The sequence below is a fragment of the Cajanus cajan genome, chromosome 5 (genome assembly GCF_000230855.2).
Source record: "Cajanus cajan strain Asha chromosome 5, NIPB_CcT2T_4, whole genome shotgun sequence".
Classification (NCBI taxonomy): domain Eukaryota; kingdom Viridiplantae; phylum Streptophyta; class Magnoliopsida; order Fabales; family Fabaceae; genus Cajanus; species Cajanus cajan.
Window position 1 is genome coordinate 73,008,814 of NC_138521.1, and position 22,527 is coordinate 73,031,340.

The 22,527-nt window shown below is 32.7% G+C and overlaps 2 protein-coding genes across 4 annotated transcripts; both read right to left on the reverse strand.

Annotated features, from left to right (window-relative positions):
* Nucleotides 1-452: 452 nt before the first annotated feature.
* LOC109811401 (uncharacterized) lies at nt 453-4,774 on the reverse strand. 2 transcript variants are annotated; one of them, XM_020375156.3, is made up of 6 exons: nt 4,408-4,773; nt 3,884-4,078; nt 3,373-3,489; nt 3,084-3,233; nt 2,147-2,205; nt 453-736 (listed from the first exon to the last, which is right to left on the reverse strand). In XM_020375156.3, the coding sequence occupies exons 1-6, from the start codon at nt 4,633-4,635 to the stop codon at nt 601-603; spliced, it is 885 nt and encodes a 294-aa protein (XP_020230745.1). In that variant the 5' UTR covers nt 4,636-4,773; the 3' UTR covers nt 453-600. The 2 variants fall into 2 exon arrangements, with proteins under 2 accessions (XP_020230745.1, XP_082932105.1); XM_083075979.1 differs by lacking the exon at nt 453-736 and adding an exon at nt 1,244-1,262 and having other exon boundaries at nt 4,408-4,774.
* A 4,768-nt stretch (nt 4,775-9,542) lies between these two features.
* Nucleotides 9,543-22,527, reverse strand: OEP37 (chloroplast outer envelope protein 37). Of its 2 annotated transcripts, none has more exons than XM_020375077.3 (6): nt 22,025-22,524; nt 21,861-21,950; nt 21,563-21,733; nt 21,109-21,203; nt 16,373-16,493; nt 9,543-10,151 (listed from the first exon to the last, which is right to left on the reverse strand). In XM_020375077.3, exons 1-6 carry the CDS (start codon nt 22,403-22,405, stop codon nt 10,020-10,022), a joined length of 990 nt encoding a protein of 329 aa, XP_020230666.1. In that variant the 5' UTR covers nt 22,406-22,524; the 3' UTR covers nt 9,543-10,019. The 2 variants fall into 2 exon arrangements, with proteins under 2 accessions (XP_020230666.1, XP_082932106.1); XM_083075980.1 differs by lacking the exon at nt 9,543-10,151 and adding an exon at nt 10,415-10,519 and having other exon boundaries at nt 22,025-22,527.

Consider the following 22,527-nt stretch of genomic DNA (forward strand, 5'->3'; position numbering starts at 1 on the left):
ATAAGTATATATTAAATGTTAGTACACATAAGTATAGATGAATTGTCTCTCTTACGTCAATTTTTTATTTTTATTTCAAAATTTAAATTTTAATAATATTATAATATTTTTTTTTATCACACAAATTAAAAAAAGACTTATACATGTATTTGAAAATAGATTTGTTAACTTATTTAAAATCAAGTTTATTGATCTATTTAACTTTATTGATATAAAATAAATTTTTAAATAGACTACTAAACCATACTGGACTTCTAAAAGAACCAAATCATTAAAAAAAAATATAATAGTTAAAATATATCAAATTTGAGCTTTAATTTTATAAAACAAGTTTGACCGATATATTCAAAATTTAATTGAACCTAGTTTATTCTCATCTCTAATTACCTAATAGACTTCTTATGGAAACATTTTCTTCTCTTTTTTAAAAAAATTAATGTCAACCACCTCTCTCTAGGAATGTAATTAAAATACTTTTATGGTGAACTTAAAGAAGCAAATTATAGCAATATCATTGAATAATTACAAACCAAAAATAAGCACTACTCTCTCCCAGCCCCCTTGTGCAGAGAAGTAACGTATAGACATAGATAAAAATCGTCAGTCGAGGTAGAAAAGAGTCACAATCTTCCGCAAATTTTTGGCTTCTTGACATGTTTCCATGAGCAACCTACTATCATGGAAAGCAAAGCAAATGACTTGCTGCACGTGCGAAATGATATCCATATTACATAGCCTGCATTTGAAACGGAAAGGAAAATAGTGCCCGAATGTTACTGCGACAATAACAAAGCATTCTCAAAAAGAAAATAATAATAATAATAAAAATTACAAGCTGCCTACATTTGCAATCAATACCAAGCTTATTCATCCAACTCAAATTAACCAACAACCTGAACTTGCACTAGAGAATGACCAAGGTGTGGATTAGCTAAGGAAACTGGTTATTTTAAAAATAAAAATGATTATTCTAAACAAGTGCTTTTAAAAAAAAATTCTTTTAAAAAATAGATAGGAGTTGCTTCTAAAAAAGAACAGAAAATTACTTTAAAAAAAAAAGTTTATACAAATATATCAAAAAGTAAAAACGTACTTATTTTATTTTTAAAAAAATGTTTTTATAAGAAAAAAAAAAGTTTAAACAAACATCCTCTCAATCTATACAAGAACAATTCAATAGATTTTGAAATAAAATTATTCCATACAAAATTAATGGTAGATTAATTTCATTATTTTTTACCTTAATATTAAAGCTCTGTCACCTGTAGGGATGAGAATAGACCCATAATCCAAGGAAAATTTTTCATTAGCAATTGGATTATATATTTAATTCTTAACTTATACATTTTAAAAAAAAAATTGTAATACAATAGGTATTTATGAGAAAACTAGATGAAAGAGTTAAAAGTACAAGTGCATAAATTAACTCTACAAGAAAATTGATTTAGTTTAACTCTTTGATTCATTTTTTCTTCTCTAGAGTTTGTAGATAAACTTGCTTAAATTGGCTCAAAAAGTGACAAAAATAATCTTACATTTTGATATAAAAAAAAAAAACAAAACAAAAGTTTTCCAAGCAACATTGATATGGATGGTCTCTAGACAGATTTGACTGTTCTAAAGTGAACAAATGTATAAAGTACAAAAATAAAGTTGTATCCACCGTTGATCCAAAATTAGTTCAGATTACGTGACACCTTACTTCAAATCAGCATCCAATACTTTAAGTTGTATTCACTTTTTCACATTACTCACTTGGTTACTTTAAAAGAGCTTATTCTTTGTAAAAGGGCATTGTTACACTAACAATAGCATTCGGTGATATGTCCAATGTCATCAAATCCCCAACTTAGTACAATACCAATTTACAACGTAACACCCATTTGAAGATGGTATTTCCTAATTAGATGATTCCTTCTTAAAAAAATTTCAAGTAAAATGAACAATAATGATACTTGTATAAACTTTAAACTCACAAGCCCCTGATAATCTACAGAGTCCTGAAATATTAAAATAAAATTATAACACGACCAAGGTGTCATCCATTGGCTTGTATGCGAGTCCGAGAGGTTTGTGAGTAGAAAGTCTAAGCAAGTATCTTTACCCCAAAGACCAAAACAAAAGACAACAAAAAGCTTGTACAAACCTGCTGGCTTCTATTAGAGGTAGATGATCATTATGGGGCTTTTCTATGACATTTTTCACCTGCATATTCAACAATATCATTGAAATCATAACCACCAACTTAATATCTGGACCAGTCCACCCAGTCAGACCATAAATCCAGTAAAAATTCTAATAGCCACATAAAACAGGCCTTTTCTATTATGGCTACTTGAAAAAATAAACTTTAAAATGATGTTTAAATCTCCTTCTGTAACAAAAGTACAAAAATTTTCAAGATATTTCACAAGGTACATTTAACTTATGACATAACAACTTGTAAACTGTCGTGTATTATATTTGTTGTTTAATAGCAATAAAATGAATACAAGTGTAGAATACGGAGAAGATAATGTATCTTTAAAAGCATAAAACATGCACACACTTATAGACACAAACACAAACACAAAGTTCACCAAAAAAGAAAGACACAAAAAGGAACAAGAAGCAAACTGTTGACACCCAACAACAATGCATCAGGGCTGCTCAATATCTTGGACATACAAAAGATGACACTTCTTTTGGAACATCCGTTGGCTGAACATCAAATACAAGTGATAGGCCCCAGAATTTGAATGATAAAACTGAAGAATTATTGGTACAGGATTATAGCTAAATCGGAGGATGCTACTTGCTATCATATGATATAAATCAGAACAGACAGAGCAATTAAGCAGCAAATAGCTCTCTAACAGAATATAATATCTTAGTTTTGCACAAAAAAAAGAGATGAAATAAAGGAATCTCTTTGGTAACAGTATGAACAAATATCAAATAGAGAGACAGAAAGGGCAGATATTCAGCAAAAAAACCTACCACAGTTAAAATAACAATATGCAAAGCAAATGAATAACTTTTTTTTAAAAAGAAAAACATTTATATTCAAACCATTAAGAAAGCACGTAAAACTTAAACCTTACTTTGGACAATAGCTCTTGACTCTCAGGAGGCTGTTTGCTTAAACTTTGAGGTAATATAACTGTAAGCAACTCTGGTTTCTCTGCCCTTAAAGCACCTCGGATAACAGCAGCATTAGTCCCAGATGCCCCAGATGTATATATATGGTTTTTCTACAGACGGACAAGGAGGTTGAGACACGTCCATAGGAATCGTTAGCAAAAATCATAACTAGTACTGCACTACTGCATCACCATATATTGTGTACTACGAGCACATAAGATATTATTGAGTAAAATAACAGCATCTTACAGTTATAACCATAGCATAGCTAAGAATCTCAATTAGTTCCTGGTGCATGAATCCCATGTTCCGCGTTCCAAAAAAGCCAATAGCTCTGGGCCCTTGCTGTTGAATGGCTAATAATTCCTGTAAAAAAACAAAACTCAGTTCGAAATATTGTACAACTTAATGTCAAGCTGACAACGGAGGTTGCAAAAACAATTTAAGATTACGAATATTTGTCAGTTGTTTTAAAATGAAATGTCAAAGTAAGAAAAAAAGTGCCATTAATATTCAAGTAAAGTGATATATGCTGTTACAAAAAGAAGCCAAGTGAAGACAGTGTGATAGCCTTGAGGAATTTTATCCACCATGTAAAACATTGAAGAAGTTTGACTATTGCAATCGTGTATTACCCAATCATTCAAGAAGTTTGACTATTGCAGCCATTACCTAGAAATTCGAGTTTTTCAGTTGATAAAATTTAAACATTAGTTTAAATGACTTTTTTTACAATTATTAGCAGAATGGTTACATATACCTGCAGATAATCAACATCAGGAACTGGCTTGAACTCTGTTATGCGAATCGACCCTGATCCTTCAACAACTGATTGGGCCTGAGTTGGAATTTGTGTTGCAAGTTCTTCATCCGAACCAAATAAGCCTAAGCCATTCCCCAATTCATAATCTGGACTGTATGTATCTCGATCTCTATTCATATGCCCATAAAGCCACTATACCAGTACATAAAAACAGAGTCCCTGGTAGTAAAAATTAGTGAACAACAACTGCCCACAAGCCACAAGAAGTGGTGATGATGCAAGATCAAGCTGACATGAGCATAACAAGCAAGAAAAGTATCGTAATACTACCCTACTTAGACCTAATTATTCCAGTATACATGACTAGACTTCAGAAGCAAGCACTAGACAACAGCTTGTCATAAGAAATTATCAATCTAAATAATGCATAAGAGAATTGTAGTTTTTGAGTAATTGCACAAAAATTCAAAATAACAAGTTTTGAAGCAATGATTTTCAAAGATGGGGCGAGAGAGAGATACCGTCCGTCTTGAGGGGAATGGTTTGGGTATGGCCTTCTTGCAGAAAGCGAGGCGTCTGTGCTGAGACAGAGACAGAGAGAGGGAGAAGCTAAAAAAGGCATTGAAATTAGGGTTGGGTTTGTGCTTGTAGGAATAATAATGTGGAGAGAGATAGGAGGAAGTCACGATGGTATTGCTGTAACCGGAAGAACGGCTTAGGTTTAGAGTCAGAGTCACGGTTGCACTCATTCCTTCTTCCTAAATCCTAATCCTACTATCTCTTCTCTTCCCTTTTCCTCGATTTCCTCCTCACCTTTCTTCTTTTTTTTTTTCCACCTCTCTCTTGCTTTCTTTCGTTTTTTAATATTCTTTACGATAATTATCGTCAAACCGAATCCCATCCAATCCTCAATAAATGTTGCTCCTTTTCCTTCTGAAAGCTGAGAACCTCCTAACCGGCTGGGACCCACTCCCTTTTGGGCTTTACGTCGAATAAATAAACCCAAATAAAACTCATCCTTTTCGGCTTTATAAAAAAGTTTTGTAGCAGCAAACAAAAATTATATTTTGTGCTTTTTTTTTAGTGTGTTTAAGTTAATAATTTTTCATTATTTAAGGCACTTCATCTTTTTATATATTTGTCAAATAAAAAATAAAAATAAAAAATTACTAAAATAAAACTTAATTTAATATACGTATTGCATCGATTAGAATTGAAAATAACGTGCAATTGATAAAAAAGAGTCTCTATTTAAAATAACAATTATGAATAAAATATTTTAATTAAATAAATTAAATAATAAATAATTTTAAAAAAATTAATATTCTTCATATAGTATATAATAGATTATCGAAGATATTTCTCATAACGAAAGTTTGATACACGATGAGATTTTAATTTTTCGAAAACATGAGATTGAAAATATTTATATTTAATATTATTGAGAAACATTGCTTTCTAATAATCCTATTTATCCATGGTTCTCGTGAAAATGTATTCACGGATAATAAGAATCTAAGGGGGTTATTTAGATTGTAATTTTAGAAAACTATCAGTAGCATGCGTGTTTTATCGACTAAATTTAAATAAATTATATATAATTTTCATACTCAGTAGTGTGTTTGCATGAAAAATTTAAATGGAATAATTCATTTATTTAAAGAGTTTTAAATTTTTTGGGGGTGAAATATCTTGTTTGGATGGAGAATTTATAAAGAATTTGAAATTCAAGCATTTGTGAAATTTCTTAAAATAGTAAAATTTTAAATTCTCCCAAAAAAATAAGAATTTGAAATTCCTCATATTTTTCTTCTTCTTATTCACTTATATATTTTATCTTATTTCTTATCTTTTCATGTTTTTAATTATTGAATATTCAAAAATATTTTTAAAATAATTAAATATTATCTAACATTAATTTATAAAATTATTAAATATTTAAAAATTAGCTAATATTTATTTTTATAAAATTTAATTTAAAAATTCTCAACATATAAATATATTTTTAAAATCAATTTTACCATGGTAGAATCAAATTATCATATCCAACCTAATAATTTAAAATTTGAAAAATTTGAATTGACTTATCCAAACAAAATATTTTAAGAATGATAGAAATTGAAATCAAAGTAATTCAAATATCAAGAATTTAAAATTTCTTGAATTTGTAAAATTTCTCATCCAAACACACCATAGAAGTAGTTTTCTTAGCATTTTCAGTATCTTGGTCTAGGTCATTTATAATCCTACTCTTGCTTTTATTACCAATAGTAGTAACAATAATAGGTCGTTTGTGCATGTTAGGTGAAGTTTCAATTTTATCTAAATCATCATCTATCATGCTATCAAAAGGTCATACATTCATGACTGCAATATTTAAAATTAAATAAGTTTACTCATTTAGTTCAGAGTTCCCACAATGGGTAATAAAGCAACATGCTAGCATAATTCTTAGTCCATTCACAAGTAACAACAATAACCAATAAAGTAACACCAAGCAATAAAGCAACAAGCCAAATATTAGCTCACAATTCTCAATCCCCACAACACAAGCCTTAAATAAAAAAAATTATTATAAAAGGGCTGATATAGTTTATGAGATGGATAAATGTAAATGCAATGGTTGTGAAAATTTGTATAATGTCAAGTTATTAGGTGTTTTTTTTACAGTATATAATATCAATTAATCATGTTATAATTTTTTCTCATTGTAAAAATATATTTAACTTTTTTAAATGTATTTTTTTAATTAGGCCAATTTGATTCAATGACTCAATGCTTTAACATAGGCTAGGTTTGGCCTAAAAGTGGCCGTCTAAAAAAAATATAAGTTAGGCTAGCCTAATTTAAAATAGTATTCGACCTACATAGGTTAGGCTGGGTTGGCCTAGCTTGGCCCATTTGACACATTCTTGCTTGCCTCTATGAATCTATTTGACTTCCCCCTTTAGATCCTTTTTGCTTACCTCTTTCAAAATCGTCTTTGTTGTCACCCCTTCATCATTTCTCCCATTTGCATTTGCTCATTTGCCATTGAATCACCTTATAAATTTATCATTGTTTTTTTTCCTGGTGTGTTTTGGTTCATTTTGAATTGATTAATACTAAATGTAAATTCTTGATTTAGATTGGTTTTTCTAAAAAAAAATAACGCCTATTCTTATTTAGATATTCTAATACAAATAGTGTAACTTTATTATTATAATTTGAATTAGTCAATCATGAATTGAATTTTTGTACCTCACATCTTCCTCACAACTAATATGAATAAGTTACATTTTGGATTGAGTAACATTGATTTACCTTTTCGGATCACTAATACCAATCAATGTGGACTACCCAATTTAAAATACGCTTATGCATTATTGATTGGATAATCCAAATTGACATTTTCGGAACTAATACCATCCAAATTAAGTGATCCCAAATACACTTTTACATTTCAAATCGACTATAATTGATTCAAAAATACCAATTCAAAAATATGGTATGTATTCCACAAGAACCATTCCAAAACAATCCATTCTAGATTGGGATACTTGGTTTTAGAACAACCATTTTGAAAAATGTAAAATGGATGTTTTGAAAAATTTTAAAGGAATTTTTGACAATTATAAAACTTGTTAAGTACATTTTATAAAATGCTAGATGCATGGAGCAATTGTATTATTATATTATTTTTTTTTTGTCAAAGTTGAGTGTCAAAACCAACACAAACAACCTCACCCCATTAACAAAATGAGCAAAGTAAGTTAACCCACTTTAGTGAAATAAAATATTTTAACTCGCTCTATTTTGTAGTTGTTAACATACCAAAAACAAAATTAACAGTTTAACCACTACAAAAATTATACATTCATACAAACACTTTTTATTATCTATTTTTTTCATATTAAAATCAAGGCATAATAAAAATTATAAAATACTAAGTTTTACAAATAATATTTTTATCGTTTATATATAATTTTTAGTCCATGTAAAATGAACTATCTTTTATTTTGGTCCCTGTAAAATATTTTTTTTCATCTCTCTAAAATTAAAAACATTATTTTTAATCCATGGTATTGTATGATCATTTTTAATTATTTTTGTGTTTACCAAATAGTAAAGTGATCATCTCTAATGACACTCACAATTGTATTTAATATCATGTTAACATGCAATGCCGTACCTCTAAATTTTTTTAAAATTCTTAAAATTAATATTATTTATCTACCTCAAAATAATTATTAAGAAATAAAATTAGTGACTATAGATTTTATTGGGATGAAAATCAAATGCTAAAATCAAAATTTGCTTATTTTTTTAAACACTAAAAACAATTCCAAATTTAGAAAGAAAAAAAGTCAATAGAGACAAATTAAAATACGCTCATTTTATAAGCAAAAAAAAATATATATATATATCTAAGCTACCCTCAAAATAAAATATTTAAGCCTATTTTTATTTTAGGAAAAGAACTAGCATCTAACATGTTTTCCTTAACCCATCCCTAATCTATTTTCTTTACAGGTTAGGAAAAAACAAATTGGTAAATTAAAAATTTAAATCCGCCTTACAAAATAAAGAGTTAAACAAGTTGACTCAATCATCTCATTCTGTCACCTTCCGTCAATGTAGGATTAATGCTTTTTAAAATACTGATGATAGGGGTGTTCATAGATCAATTTTTTTTAAAAAAGCGATCCAAACCAAACTAAACCATTTTATAAAAATGGATCAGTTAACCGATCCATTTTTTATAAAGTAGATCGGTTTGATTTTTTTAAATATTGATCAATTTTTTTAAAATTGAATCGGTTCGGTACGGTATAGTTATTCACTTTTTTACTCATATATGGATTGTTTTTATAAAAAACCAAACCGAACCAAACCGATCTACTTTGTAAAAATAGATTGGATAACTAAACCAGTTTTATAAAACAGTTCGATTCGTTTTTTTTTTTAAAATGGATCAGATTTTTCAATATAAATCGAATCGATTATGAATCAATTCGAATCAATTTAAATTTTTTGCAAACCCCTATCTGAGGAAATACATAACAATTACATCAATGTATCAATACTCACAAATATGGGCCCTAGCCCGATTTATTATAATTCATCCTCGATTGATTCAACGGATAGATACCATATAATGTTGAAAAATGAGAGAAGAAAAAACTTAACTATAAACATCCATCTTGTTTGCGTTTCTTAAACTTGAGAGTTTGATAATGAAATTTTTAAATGTCAATAGTTATTCTTTACCCTTCGTCATCCGATGCTTCATTTTCTTTCATCTATATTCACAACACGAGTTTCTCATAGATAATACAGATAAAATTATTCTTTCCATCCCTCGTCCCTATGCGCTTTGTAGTTCGAACGATCACAGCAAGCAACTTCAATCCACCAACATAGTGGCCAAGCTGATTTTTACATTGCTGTGTTCTTGTACCTGCTGATCATTGATACTTCTTACCCGCGTTTGTTACAAAAGGAAATTAGAATTAATCAAAAGTTGGCTGAAAAATGAAAATAAACTGAAACGTGCTTTGCATTGGATGAGCTCATGTTCCTTTCGAATCCTATTTTATCTCAACCTCGGGTGTATAACAAACTAAAAGTTGGAAATGGAAATATTCACCCCTATGTAACTAGCATAAAACTCATGTCCAAAAATCCCTCAGCTTCTTATTTGATTGTTTTCTTTGTAAAAGGCAGTCAACCCGTGGAGCATTTTGTCTAAAGACTACTCTAAGCTAGATCCAACCTAACGTTTAAAATTATCCCACCAAAAAGTGGAAAGGAATTTGTTTAGACCAAAAAGAACTTGAAAGTCGCATGCCTTTTACGAAATGAATAACTAATTTCAGGATTGTTTGCATCCGATAACCATAATCTGCCAACTTACAAATCAGAAAATCACCTTTACAAATTTTGTACGATTGAAAATTGTGCTTACCAGAAACTCGGTGCAATCTTGCCACACTGCTAAGAATTAGCTGACTTGGAGAAGTATCAACCTGTCATATAGTCAATACCCCTTTTCCAAAAGTGTGGAGGCAACAAACTATGACTCCATGGAACTGCCCAAAGCCAAGTACCCATTTTTTATATATAAAAAAACAGGTAAAGTCATCAGTAGAGCTTAAAAGTCCCATCTTTTCTTAATCCGAAACATCATAACCGAAGATTTTATGTCATCTTGTGGCACTTGAAGCATGAACTGAACTTTCATTTGCATTGGAGCTGTTTTGGCTTTCCCACCTTCATCTCCAACCTGAATGAAGCTAATGTGGTCACTAAAAGAGTGATAGATAATAAACTCATACTTTTGGTAGAACCCCCTTCCATTCAGAACAATTTCTCTTTATACACTTTAAAGACTAGTTTCCCACTACATAAAAGTGGATTCTTATCTAACAATTTAGAGATATTAAAGTAGTCAAACATTAGAATTACAACAAAATTCTTAGTACAAAGATGATCCGAAAATATGAAGAAAAAAAAATTTAGTTAAACTTTCGAGAAAACAAACAGGTAAACCCATAGACTGTTTTACCTTAGTGATCTGCTATGGATCAAGAAGTTTAAGGGGTACACACATGCATCCCTTACGCAGGGAGGCAGTATCATGTCATGTAGAGCCTAAATGTAAAACAACAATGCAGGTGCAATGTATTATGTATGTAGGAAAGCCATCAACACAATTATAGCTGAAATATAAGAACACAAACTTAACAGGCAGTTAATAATGATTGGCCACACTAAAAAGGGATCAGAGACATTGTAAAGAAGCTACATCAGAAATGTGAAACTCTTGATATTTTATTTAGGGTCTATTTGGATAAATTTCTTCATTGATATTTTATTTAAGGTTTCTTTGAATAAATTTCTTCACAAGTACTTTTAGCAGGAAAAATTAAAATTAACTTCTCTATAGGCTAAAACTAGCTATTGCACAAGTTAATTTGTAGAAACTTTTTTATATTATATTTTTCAAAAACTTATTGTTAACTTACGCATAACCAAGTTTAAGCATATTTAATTTTTCTTTTGGCTAAATTGCACTTTGGTCCCTTAATAATATCAAATTTGTAATTTTTTTCTCTCTATTTTTAATTTTGCAATTTTAGTCTCATTGTCGAATGTTTGTCCACTAATCGTTAGAATTGTAACGTTAGTTATGATCTAATGTTAAAGTAGATGAAATGACAATTAAAAATTAATTTTTAGGCTAAATTTCACTTTTAGTTCACATTTTTTTTTATCTCATAAAAATATAAAAGAAGATAAAAAAGAGAACTAAATGTGAAATTTAGCCTAATATTATCAAATACTACCTCTAGTTCTAATTATAAGCAACAAATTAGTTTTTATCTTAATCATAAGCAACATTCATTAGTTTTTAAAGTTACTTAAGGTTACATTTCTTTTTTACCATTCATTTATTGTTAACTTCATTTCCTATGCATTCACTAATAACTAACATTAAATATAACAACCACTTAAGGTTGTTAGAATAGCTTGTTCAGAAAGCCTCTTTTGTTTAAATATTTTACTGTATTTTTGTTTTGATTGTACTCTCTCTTGATGCGATTGCTTAGGCTTCTAGACTCTTCAACCTTTTTCTTGTAATCCTAATCATTATCACTCCTAATGTAAGGAAAATAGACAGATCAGCGATACTAATCTTTTTCTGCTTATTTCAATATTCAAGTTGGTATCAAAGCGGGGTCGATCCTGCTCTGCCGTCCGCTGCCATTCGCCGCCGTCTATCGATGACCTCTTACTCCAGCAAACCTATGGTTTGGTGTGCCTCATCAAGCGCAACCTAACCCTATCAACTCCAGTGTCATTGGAGGTCTCATGCGCTCACCTACCGCTTCTCTATCCGATTTTATCAAGCGCATACTGTTCACGTGTCGCCATTTGTTCGTCAGAACTTCCTCATTCAGCCACTACCTTGTTTGTCGGAGCCTTCTGAGCCTATTTCTGGACTCAATTTTTTGATTTGACCACTATTTAAGGAGTGGGTCTGCGTTTCTCTTCTGCTGGTCTTCTCTCTTTAATCCCTGTTGCACGATCCTTCCTCCTATGGCATCTCTAGGTCCTATTTTGCCCATTTCTGGCACTCCGACCATAACCACGGAGAAGCTCAATGGAAAAAATTATTTATCATGGGCTGCCTCTATGGAACTATGGTTCCTTGGTCAAGGGTACCACAATCACTTAGAAATGGAAGACCCTGAGGGTTCAGATGAAAGTCGAGCTAAATGGAAGAAGCTTGATTTTCAACTATGTGTTGTGTTGTGGCAGTCGGTTGAGACAGGTATTTTGGGGACACTTAGAGCCTTCAAAACTTGCTATTCTTTTTGGAAAAAGGCTCAAAATATTTATGCAAACGATATTTAGCGGTTATATGATGCTACTCAAAAAATAGCATCCTTGAAACAAATTAATCATGAAATGACATCCCAAATTGTTGAAGCCCAAGCTGCTATAGAAGAACTAAAAATGTTCTTGACAGATGATTCATTAGATGGAATAAATAAAAAACTTGATAGGCTATATATGGTGCTAATCCTGAGAACATTGCACCTAGATTTCAATCATGTTCGTGACCAGATTCTGACCGGCCACGAGATTCCTTCAATGGACAGCCTAATAGTCAGACTCAATGAAAACTATGGTGGAATTGTTGAAGCTCCTGCAATGATTTCTAGTCAGGGTAGAGGTGGTCGTGGAAATTGAAGAGGAAGAGGAGGCAGAAGTGGTCGTCCTCAATGTTCATACTGCAAGAAGATGGGTCATACTCAAGAGAATTGTTATTCTCTTCTTGGTTTTCCAGAGAAGATAGCAAATCTGTCCAAGTCAGAGAAATTAGGAAAATCTGATATGAAGATCCCTAAAGATGACTATCAAGAATATCATCAATGGAAATCTATGAATCGAGCTCAATCTTCCTCTACCACTACTGTTTCTACAGCTTGTGATTCTCATTCAACTACAAATCAAAGTCCATGGATCATTGATTCAGGAGCCTCTGATCACATAACCGGTAATAATTCTATGTTTTCTTCCATGTCCCCACTTAGATCACCTCACCTTATTACCTTAACAGATGGATCCAGAATTGCTCCCAAAGGAATCGATCAAGTTTCTCTATCTCCCTCATTAAATTTAAACTGTTTTGTTTATCCCTAATTGTCCTTTCAACTTAATCTCTTTAAGTCAGTTAACCAAATCCTTAAATTGTTCAGGAACGTGATACGGGTCGAAAGGTTGGTGGAGGATATGAATTTAGTGGTCTCTACTATTTTGAAACGCAACCACCTGTATCTTGTGTTGCTATTTTGTCACCCAAGCTTTTGCATGATCGTTTGGGTCACCCAAGTCTATCCAAGTTGAAACTTTTGGTTCCTAGTCTTAAAAAATTAGAAGAGTTAGGTTGTGAATCATGCCAACTAGGCAAACATGTTAGGTCGTCTTTTCCCAAGCAAACTGATAAAAGATGTAACTCAATTTTCACCACCTTTCATTTTGATATTTGGGGTCCAAGCCGTGTAACATCTTTTGGTTTCAGATATTTTGTAACCTTTATTGATGAATTTTCTCGATATACTTGGGTATATTTAATGAAAGATCGTTTTTAGCTTTTGTCTATTTTTGTGTTTCTTCAATGAGATCAAAAATCAATTTGGGAGAATAATTAAAATTTTTAGAAGTGACAATGCAAAAGAATATTTCTCTTCTGAATTATCCTTTTTCCTACCCTCACAGGGTGTCTTACATCAATCTACATGTCCACATAAACCCCAACAAAATGGAATAGAAAAAAGGAAAAATAGGCACCTTGTGGAGACTACATGCACCCTAATGCTTAGGCAAATGTTCCTGTACACCATTGGGGTGATGCAATTCTCACTTCTTGTTTTTTAGTAAAAAGAATGCCCTCTTCTTCCTTTGAAAATAAAATCCCTTACTCCCCAGAGACCAGAAAATTCTACATGTTTGCAGATGTCACCTTCTTTGAACAAACTTCATTTTTCTCATGCACCACTCATGATTCTCTTTCAATACAACAAGTACTACCAGTTTTTTCTCATGTTTCCATTCCACCTCAAATTTCACTTCATAACCAAGAGTTTACTTAGTCCATTATTCCCACAACTACTCCTTTCAAGCTACTCCACCTCCTCTTGTCACATATCAATGTCGAACAAGACAAATTGGTCCAACATTACCTGAAGAGTCACCGGATTCATGTCCTTCACCATCACACACCCCGACTACGAATCCAAGTGAGGATAACTCTAGATGGCCCATTCCTCTTCGAAAAGGTATTCGGTCTGGGTATACTTAGATTTATGGCCTAGACTATAGTGACACCTTCTCTCCTATGGCCAAGATTCCTACTGTTCGTCTCTTTCTTGCTATGACAGTTATTCGTCATTGGCCTCTCCACCAATTAGACATTAAAAATGCCTTTCTTCATGGTGAGTTGGAGGAGGAGATTTACATGGAGCAACATCCTGGATTTGTTGCTCAGGGGGAGTCTGGTTTAGTTTGTAAATTGCGAAGATCTCTTTATGGCCTCAAACAATCTCCTAGAGCTTGGTTTGGAAAATTTAGTCATGTTGTACAAGACTTTGGGCTTAAAAGAAGCAAAGCAGACCACTCAGTTTCTATTGTCATACTTCTCCTGGGAGATGTGTTTATTTGATTGTTTATGTGGATGACATAGTGATTACAGGAAATGATGTAGCTATAATCTCTCAATTGAAGAAACATTTGTTTAGCCATTTTCAGACCAAAGATCTGGGACATCTAAAATATTTCCTTGGAATTGAGGTTTCCCAATCAAAGGAAGGCATTGTGATCTCTCAAAGGAAGTATGCTTTGGACATTTTGGAGGAAACAAACATGACTGATTATAGACCCATTGATAGTCCTATGGATCCTAACCAAAAGTTAATGACTGATCAAGGTGAACCATTCACAAAGCTAGAAAGGTATAGGAGATTAGTTGGGAAACTCATTTATCTTACAATCACAAGACCTGATCTCTCTTTTGCAATAGGGATTGTTAGTCAATTCATGCAAGCTCCTAATATCGATCATTGGAATGCTGTTCTGCGTATTCTTAGATATATCAAAAAGGCTCTAGCACAAGGATTACTGTACGAGGACAAAGGAGACAATCAAATTTCTGAATACTGTGATGCTGATTAGGCAGGATGTCCTATAGATAGACGTTCTACTACTGGATACTGTGCATTCCTTGGTGGAAATCTCATTTCTTGGAAGAGTAAGAAACAAAATGTTGTTGTTCAATCTAGTGTTGAAGCTAAATATCGAGCTATGGCCTTGATTACTTGTGAATTTGTATGGATTAAGCATCTCATTCGAGAGTTAAGATTTTTTGAGGATCATCCAATGAAATTGTATTGTGATAATCAAGCCACTCTTCACATTGCTTCCAATCCAGTATTTCACGAGAGAACCAAGCACATAGAGGTTGACTGTCATTTTTGTGAGAGAGAAGTTGTTGTCCAAGGAAATCATTACTGAATTTGTCAATTCCAGTGAACAACTTGTGGATGTTATGACTAAGTCATTAAGGGGGCCTCAAATTCAATTTTTATGTTCCAAGCTTGGTGCATATAACTATATGCATCAGCTTGAGGGGGAGTGTTAGAATAGCTTGTTTAGATAGCCTCTTCTGTTTAAATATTTTACTGTATTTTTTTTCTTTCTGATTGTACTCTCTCTTGATGTGATTGCTTAGGCTTCTAGACTCTTCAGCCTTTTTCTTGTAATCCTAATCATTATCACTCCTAATATAAGGAAAATAGACAGATCAGTGACACTGATCTTTTTCTGCCTATTTCAATATTCAAGTAAGGTAAAGGGCAGATTTGGCATAAAACTTAAATTTATAGTATTATTAATTAAAAGTAATCACATTAATTACTTTTATTGGTCTTCATGATTTGTTCTATATTCCTCATAATTAAGATTGGAGGTAGTATTAATAATTTTATTATTTACTTAATGTCAGATCATCACTAATATTATAATTTTAATAATCAACGAAGGAACATTTAGAAAAGGAGACCAAAATTATGGATTTTATAAAATTGAGGGATTAAAATTGTGGAATTTAAAATTTGGGGACAAAAATTGTGAATTTGATATTATAGAAGGCCCAAAAGTGCAACTTAGTCTCTTTTTTTTCAATTCTTTTTTACTTAGAAATGCTAAGAAGTTTATCCAAACTGACTCTTAATTCATTAACAAGTTGTGTCTTGGATAAAATAAACAATGAAAAAGAGAATGTTGGTGGAAGTAAGCATGCCATTAGCAAATTAAGCATGAATATTTGAGAAATGAAACCACTCTATACCAAAAAAAACAAACCCACGAATTATAATCATAACAAGGATGGCATCAATGATAATGGATATAAATTACATAATTGAAAAATGAGACACTTACCCAAAGAGATGCCCAGCCAAGCCGAACCTCTGAATCATAACCAGCTTTAAATTTGAAATCCTTCCCATAAGTGCGCTTGTAGACAGCACTCCAATAGTTGGAATCACAATTGTACCAGTAACTACACATAAAGTTTTTAAAAAGCCACATAAGCAAAGATACATTTCTAATTAAAAATGGGCACAAAAATGCTAAAAAGCAAAAAAATTTATGTAATCATAGTTAATCAAACAGGGATATAAAGCAATAGCAGCTATGATGAAACAAATGGGTTCATGTACATTTTGTTTTAATTTTGGCAATGGATTGGTGGGGATTTCGGCACCACTTACTATTATAAATGTTAAAATTTTGAATAACCGAAAGAATAACTAAACATAAATGCTCAACCACGTCAGGTAGCAAGAATATAGAATAAGCTCTCTTTTCTTTCAAACTGTGCTACAACCGTATCAGTAAACAAGTAAACTCTGTTTAAAAGCAGAGAGGTCTTTGAGCAAAAATGTATAAAATAAGAACAAGCTCTTGAGTAGATCACTCTGCTGAGTGATATACTCACTCAAGCAACAACAAAGTTTTGTTTCTCTCTTTGCACACGGTATCAGAACTCCCGATCTAAGAGGGCTCTACTTGGGCAACAAAAACGCTTTGAAGAAGGTCTGACTGGGTGTGCAAGCTCAGTGCCCTGTAAACTTGACTGGGCACTAGTGCTGGTATGTTTTACCATATTACTGTTTTTTACGGAGACTGTTAGATTTTCTGATAACATTTCTGGAAACTTTCTTGGCAACTGTCAGAAATTTTGTGTCTTCTTTTCTAGCAGCCTCTATACTTGTTTTAGGGTTCAGTTTGTCCTACTTTTCTGCCTTTTTTGGTTGGTTTCACTCTGTTTGTGTTGTTTTCTGTACTGCATGAATAGTGCAACTTTTTCATCCAAACATCTAATTGACTCTCTTCTCCAGGTCTCAGTTCACTATGGAAGAGGAGGTTGTCCATCCATTCCAGATTAATTAGTATGGAGAATTGCAGAGCATTCAACCGTCAAGTGCTTGTACTTCGGAATATTCAGGTATTTTTCCTCTTTCATTCAGATATAATGTCTCAAAAACACTTTCATCCCATTGGGTTTTCGATTTTGGAGCTACATACCATATAACCCCGTCATCTAAATACTTCATCATTCTCCATTTCCCAACAATAACAAAATAGAAATTACAGATGACATTCATGTGATTGTTACTGGTCTAGGGAACATCCAAATAAATCCCTTCATAACCCTAAAAATGTTCTTCATGTTCAAAAATTATTCACAAATCTTGTCTTCGTGCAAAAAATACAAATGGCATATCATGCATTGTTATTTTTTGCAAAATTGTTGTGTATTCCTAGACAAGAAATCAGGTTGGGAGGAAAAGATTTTAGTCTTCAGTTATCAGTTAGGACAACCGTCTTTTGAAATTGTCAAAGCCTTGTTTTAATCTTTGTTTTCTTGAATAAAAATGGATTATCTTCGGTGTAACATGTAAAATTGCAAAACACAATGTGAGCATTTTCCATCAAGTAACAAGTACATTTTCTTTTTTCCTTGTTCATGGTGATCTTTAGGGGCTATCTCCTATTCCAAATGTATAAGTGGCTTGCTGGTTTGTGGCTTTTATTGATGATTGTCTTTGGGTCACTTGGGTATTCCTACTTAAACAAAAATCTGAAGTAAGCAACATCTTTCAAAATTTCTTCTCAATGATTAAAAATCAATTTGGTGTGCCCATAAAGTAACTCATGTTAGACAATAGGAAGGAATATTTTAATCAAGTCATTATTCTTTTTTTTGCCAAAAAGAGGGTCTTCTTGTATCCAAACACCACAACACAAAGGAATTGAAGAAGGAAAAACAGGTACTACTTAGACCAAAACAGAGCATTGTTAAGTCAAAAAAAAAAAAAAAATTGTTCCAAAAGGTTTCTTGGGGGGAGGTTGTTCTCACATCAACATATTTATTAATCAACTACCCTCTACAACCTTGGGATTTAAGAGTCCTATGGAAGTACTTTCCTCTTTCTATCCTAACTTTTCCACTTCTATATATCTATTACACATCTTGAAGCTTACATTGAAGCTGACTATGCAAGGTCCATAACTAAGAGGAGATCCATCTCAAAGGAAACTTGCTAACTTGGAGAAGCGAAAAAAATAATGTTGTGGCAAATAAAGGGTTGAAGTTGAGTTCTGAGCTATAGCACAAGGCATATGGGAGTTGCTTTGGCTGAAAATTATGTTAGAAGACTTAAAGATTAAATAAGATGGACCTAAAAACCTCTATTGTAATAATGAGTCAGCAATCAACATAGCTGAAAATCCTATCCAGCATGATCAAATGAAACACATTGAAGTGAATAGGCATTTTATCAAGGAAAAGCTTGAGTACACAAGGTACAGAACAAGATAGAATAGTACAGGACAAAATATTCTATATTGTACCTTGTTTGACACACTTAAGCATTGGACATGACAAATGAAATTTCCTAAATTATCCTTTTTGTTATATCATTTTATATTTATAAACGCTTTATGACTTTTCCCATCAAAGTTCTCAACTTGCAGGTGCTATAATTTCCCTATCATTATATGGTGAAAAACATGAGGCATAATATATTGCATTCCTTGATAAGTGCAACAGAACCTTGGATTAATTGAAGGGATAATGTGAATAAAGCATGCTGGAACAAATTTGAAGAAAAACAATGAATGGGAAGTGGGAGAAGGAAGTTGCATGCCTAGAGAAAGGAATTGGAGATGTGTGTAGAAGAGAGTACTGTGAGGTCATTTTTGACATCTTAATTATATTATACATCGGACAAAAAGTTGAACCATGGGTAAGTGGGCTGCAAGTTTTTATATTTTTTTCCGTCCCATAACCAATTTAAAAATCAAACATGTAATGAATTGTTTGTGTTGTTTTGTCCTTTGAATTTTAGCAAATCAAAAGAACCCCATATGTACCTTCACAAGATCACCTTGTATATGTTCTTACCAAAATATTGTGCAATCCAAATTTTGAAGGAATTACTATCTCCTTCCCACATCTTTAGATGTTTTAGCCATCTTTTTTTATCCCAAAAGAAGTAATATTTTAGAATTTTTAAAATTCTAATTAACGTTTTTGTTAAATATATGGTTTGATATGATTTATCCCTTTATAATTAGGGAAATTTGTGTAGTGGAAATTTGAGATTTTACTCATTATTGTGCATTATCTTGTATTTCCGTATTTCCTTATTTTGTATCCTTATTCATTATAAATAAAGGATTGCATGTGTGGTTTTAAACACACAATTCATATAGTTTTTTCTTGTCAAATATACCCTTATTTAATATCCCACTACTAGTGAGGAAGGCTTAAAGATCAATGTATTAAATAAGGTCATTTTAATCTAAATATATTAAATAAAACAATGATAAACAATGGGTTAGTGAGTTAGCCTTAGGTTTGGACTTTAGAAGCCCAACCAAGAGTCTAGCTAACTTATAGTGAGAAGAGGAACAAATAGGTCATATATCGGTTTTTTGAAGATTTGAGAGAACCTACGGCGAGAACCTTAGAAGAGAACTCTAAGGAGTGCGTGGAATAGCTTTGAGCATCATTTGAGGTAAGACCGTAAGAGGGAGAGTGAGATTGTTTCTCCATGGGGCATGTATGAGAGGTACGGTTAATTAACCGATCCCTAAGCCTTTTTAGGGTTATTATTGCATTGCATTTGATGAGGTTATTAATAATATGAGATTATAGCTACTGTTTGTCTATGTATGATAATGATTTTCGAGGTTTGTGATATTGAATTGTGCTCTATCATGTGTTTCATTATTTGGGGGTTAGAGTTTTGCATATTGGGGGTTTTGTAGGATTTGAGTATTTAAATGTAAATTGAAGGTAAATAAGTGTTCTGGGAGTGAATTGAGAGTGTTCTATTAATTAAATTGGATATACAAATGTTAAGAACGTATAGCATGGGTTGTAGAAGCCTAAAACCGTCTGTCTGCACAAGTGCAGACTATGTGATCATGCCGGGGGGCAGATTCATGGGGCCGGGCATGATTGTTCGTGAGTGCTCACTATTCCCTTAGCGTTTAAGGAAATTTAAAATAAGACAAAGAAAAAGAGTAAGGCACACTGTTAATGGAATTTGTAACACGTGGTCAGAGACAAACAAGTAGTGATGCTGTGAAATCCCATGAGCAAGGTTGATTCTTCCTCCAATGGCAATGACAGCTTTAACTGCTTTATATTGAAATTACTACTTCTAATTTTCTCCTTTCACAAGCCAATTTGGAACAAGCTCAACGTGCCATGGCAGTTACGAGGGGCCCACAACTATCCACTTTCATTATCATTAAAATCGGTTTCAGAAAGTTTTGAACTTGATTCCAATTGTCAAAACAATTTTAACACCACATATCAAATCTCTCAACTTAGAATTTTTGGATGGATCTTATGTTATTGTCAATAAGAATGAATGACATAAGAAAAAAAGTTCTCTTTCTAGGCATTAAATGATTAAACTGAAGATGACGCCAAGTATTATAGCCTAATAATTACAGCATACATTAGTCATATTTGCTTCCATTTATAGATTTTTTCCAAACTCGGTTAAAAAGAACTTTTATCATCTACCAAGAAATTGGAGAGCAACAAAAACAGTGAACATATAAGTGAAGGATTCTTAGGAGAGAGTTCCAACCTCAACTTGTCAGATGGACCAAACCGACGCTTAAAGGCAAATGACAGAGAATTTGAAGGAAGTGAAAGTATTGGAAGAAAGGACATTTCATCATCCTGCATTCATTTAAAACATCCAACGCTAAGCACAAGGAAGCATCAGACAACCAAATACCAATGATGGGCAAAATAACCGATACAGAGGCATTAAATTAAAGATATCTAGGAAAAGAACAATGCTAACAACATACTCTCTTTTACCCTCTGATATATTTGCTAAAATTTATTGAAAAACACAAAAATTTGTGGGTTTCACTCATGATTTTGTAGTTTCCAATACATTTTAACTAATAACGAAGGGTGTGTCAGAAAGTGTGTTGTTAACTATCCTCTACAGAAATACAGAAACGATAATCAGGATCTCAAATCCAAAAGGAAAATTGGGATGATCAATAATCCTAAAATCAAGAAAGTACCTTATAGCCGTATCTTAATTTCAGTTCTTCATCCTTGTACTGGGCAGAGCAGACCCCATTCAAAATTTGGCCTTTAAGAATCCCACTGACTGACAACAAATTCTTGACTTCCTCCTCTTCTTTCTCCTGCACTGAAAATTCACCTACGGGAAACCTGAAGGTTGTTTTTGGCTGCACATAGAATTCAAAAAAGAAAAGGATCAAATATACTACTATTACATTTTGTGTTTGATTTGAAAAAAGAAAAGTCGGTATTTTGTTTGTTAGCAAGATAAGATTTAAACATGATGATACAGACCAATCCGACGGATGGAACTGGTGTTGATAGTTCAAGTGAATAGCCAGGATCCGCGACCTTTGCAACCATGGTAACCTCTCCTTGTTGAGCCTTAGGAGAAGAAAGAGCATAGAAGTGAGAATATGAAGAATTAAGATATAGAGAGGGAGATGCAGAGATATGACCTTGACATCATGAGCAGCAGTGAGTTGCAATCTGGGACCAACATCGATGGAAGTCTTAACGAGAGCATTATGGTCTTCGAGGTCGTAGTGGAGGCTAAGGTGCTTGGATACGAAGCTAATTTGAGGTTCGGAGATGTCGCCTTTACTGTTATGGTTGAATGAAAACTTGAATTTGGCAAGGCTGTCCAACAACTTACAAGAAATTTTCTGGAGGAAGATTGCGCTATCACTGTCGAACTCCGATGTAACTCTGAAGGCCGGCCTCCTCGGAAATGAGAAGATGGGTCGCCTGTGGGTTGATGCCAGAGGTTGTGGCTCAACCGCCGGGGCGGGTGGGGGTGGGACCATGATGTAATTAGGGTTTCCAGCTGCCGGTTCCATCTCAACCACCCAACTATTCTCTCTCTCTCTCTCGTTATCTGACTTCAAACTCAATTCAAATTACCATCACCCAACACCAGTTCCTTGTAGGGCCGGCACTGCTGAGGTTAGTCGTGTCTGCT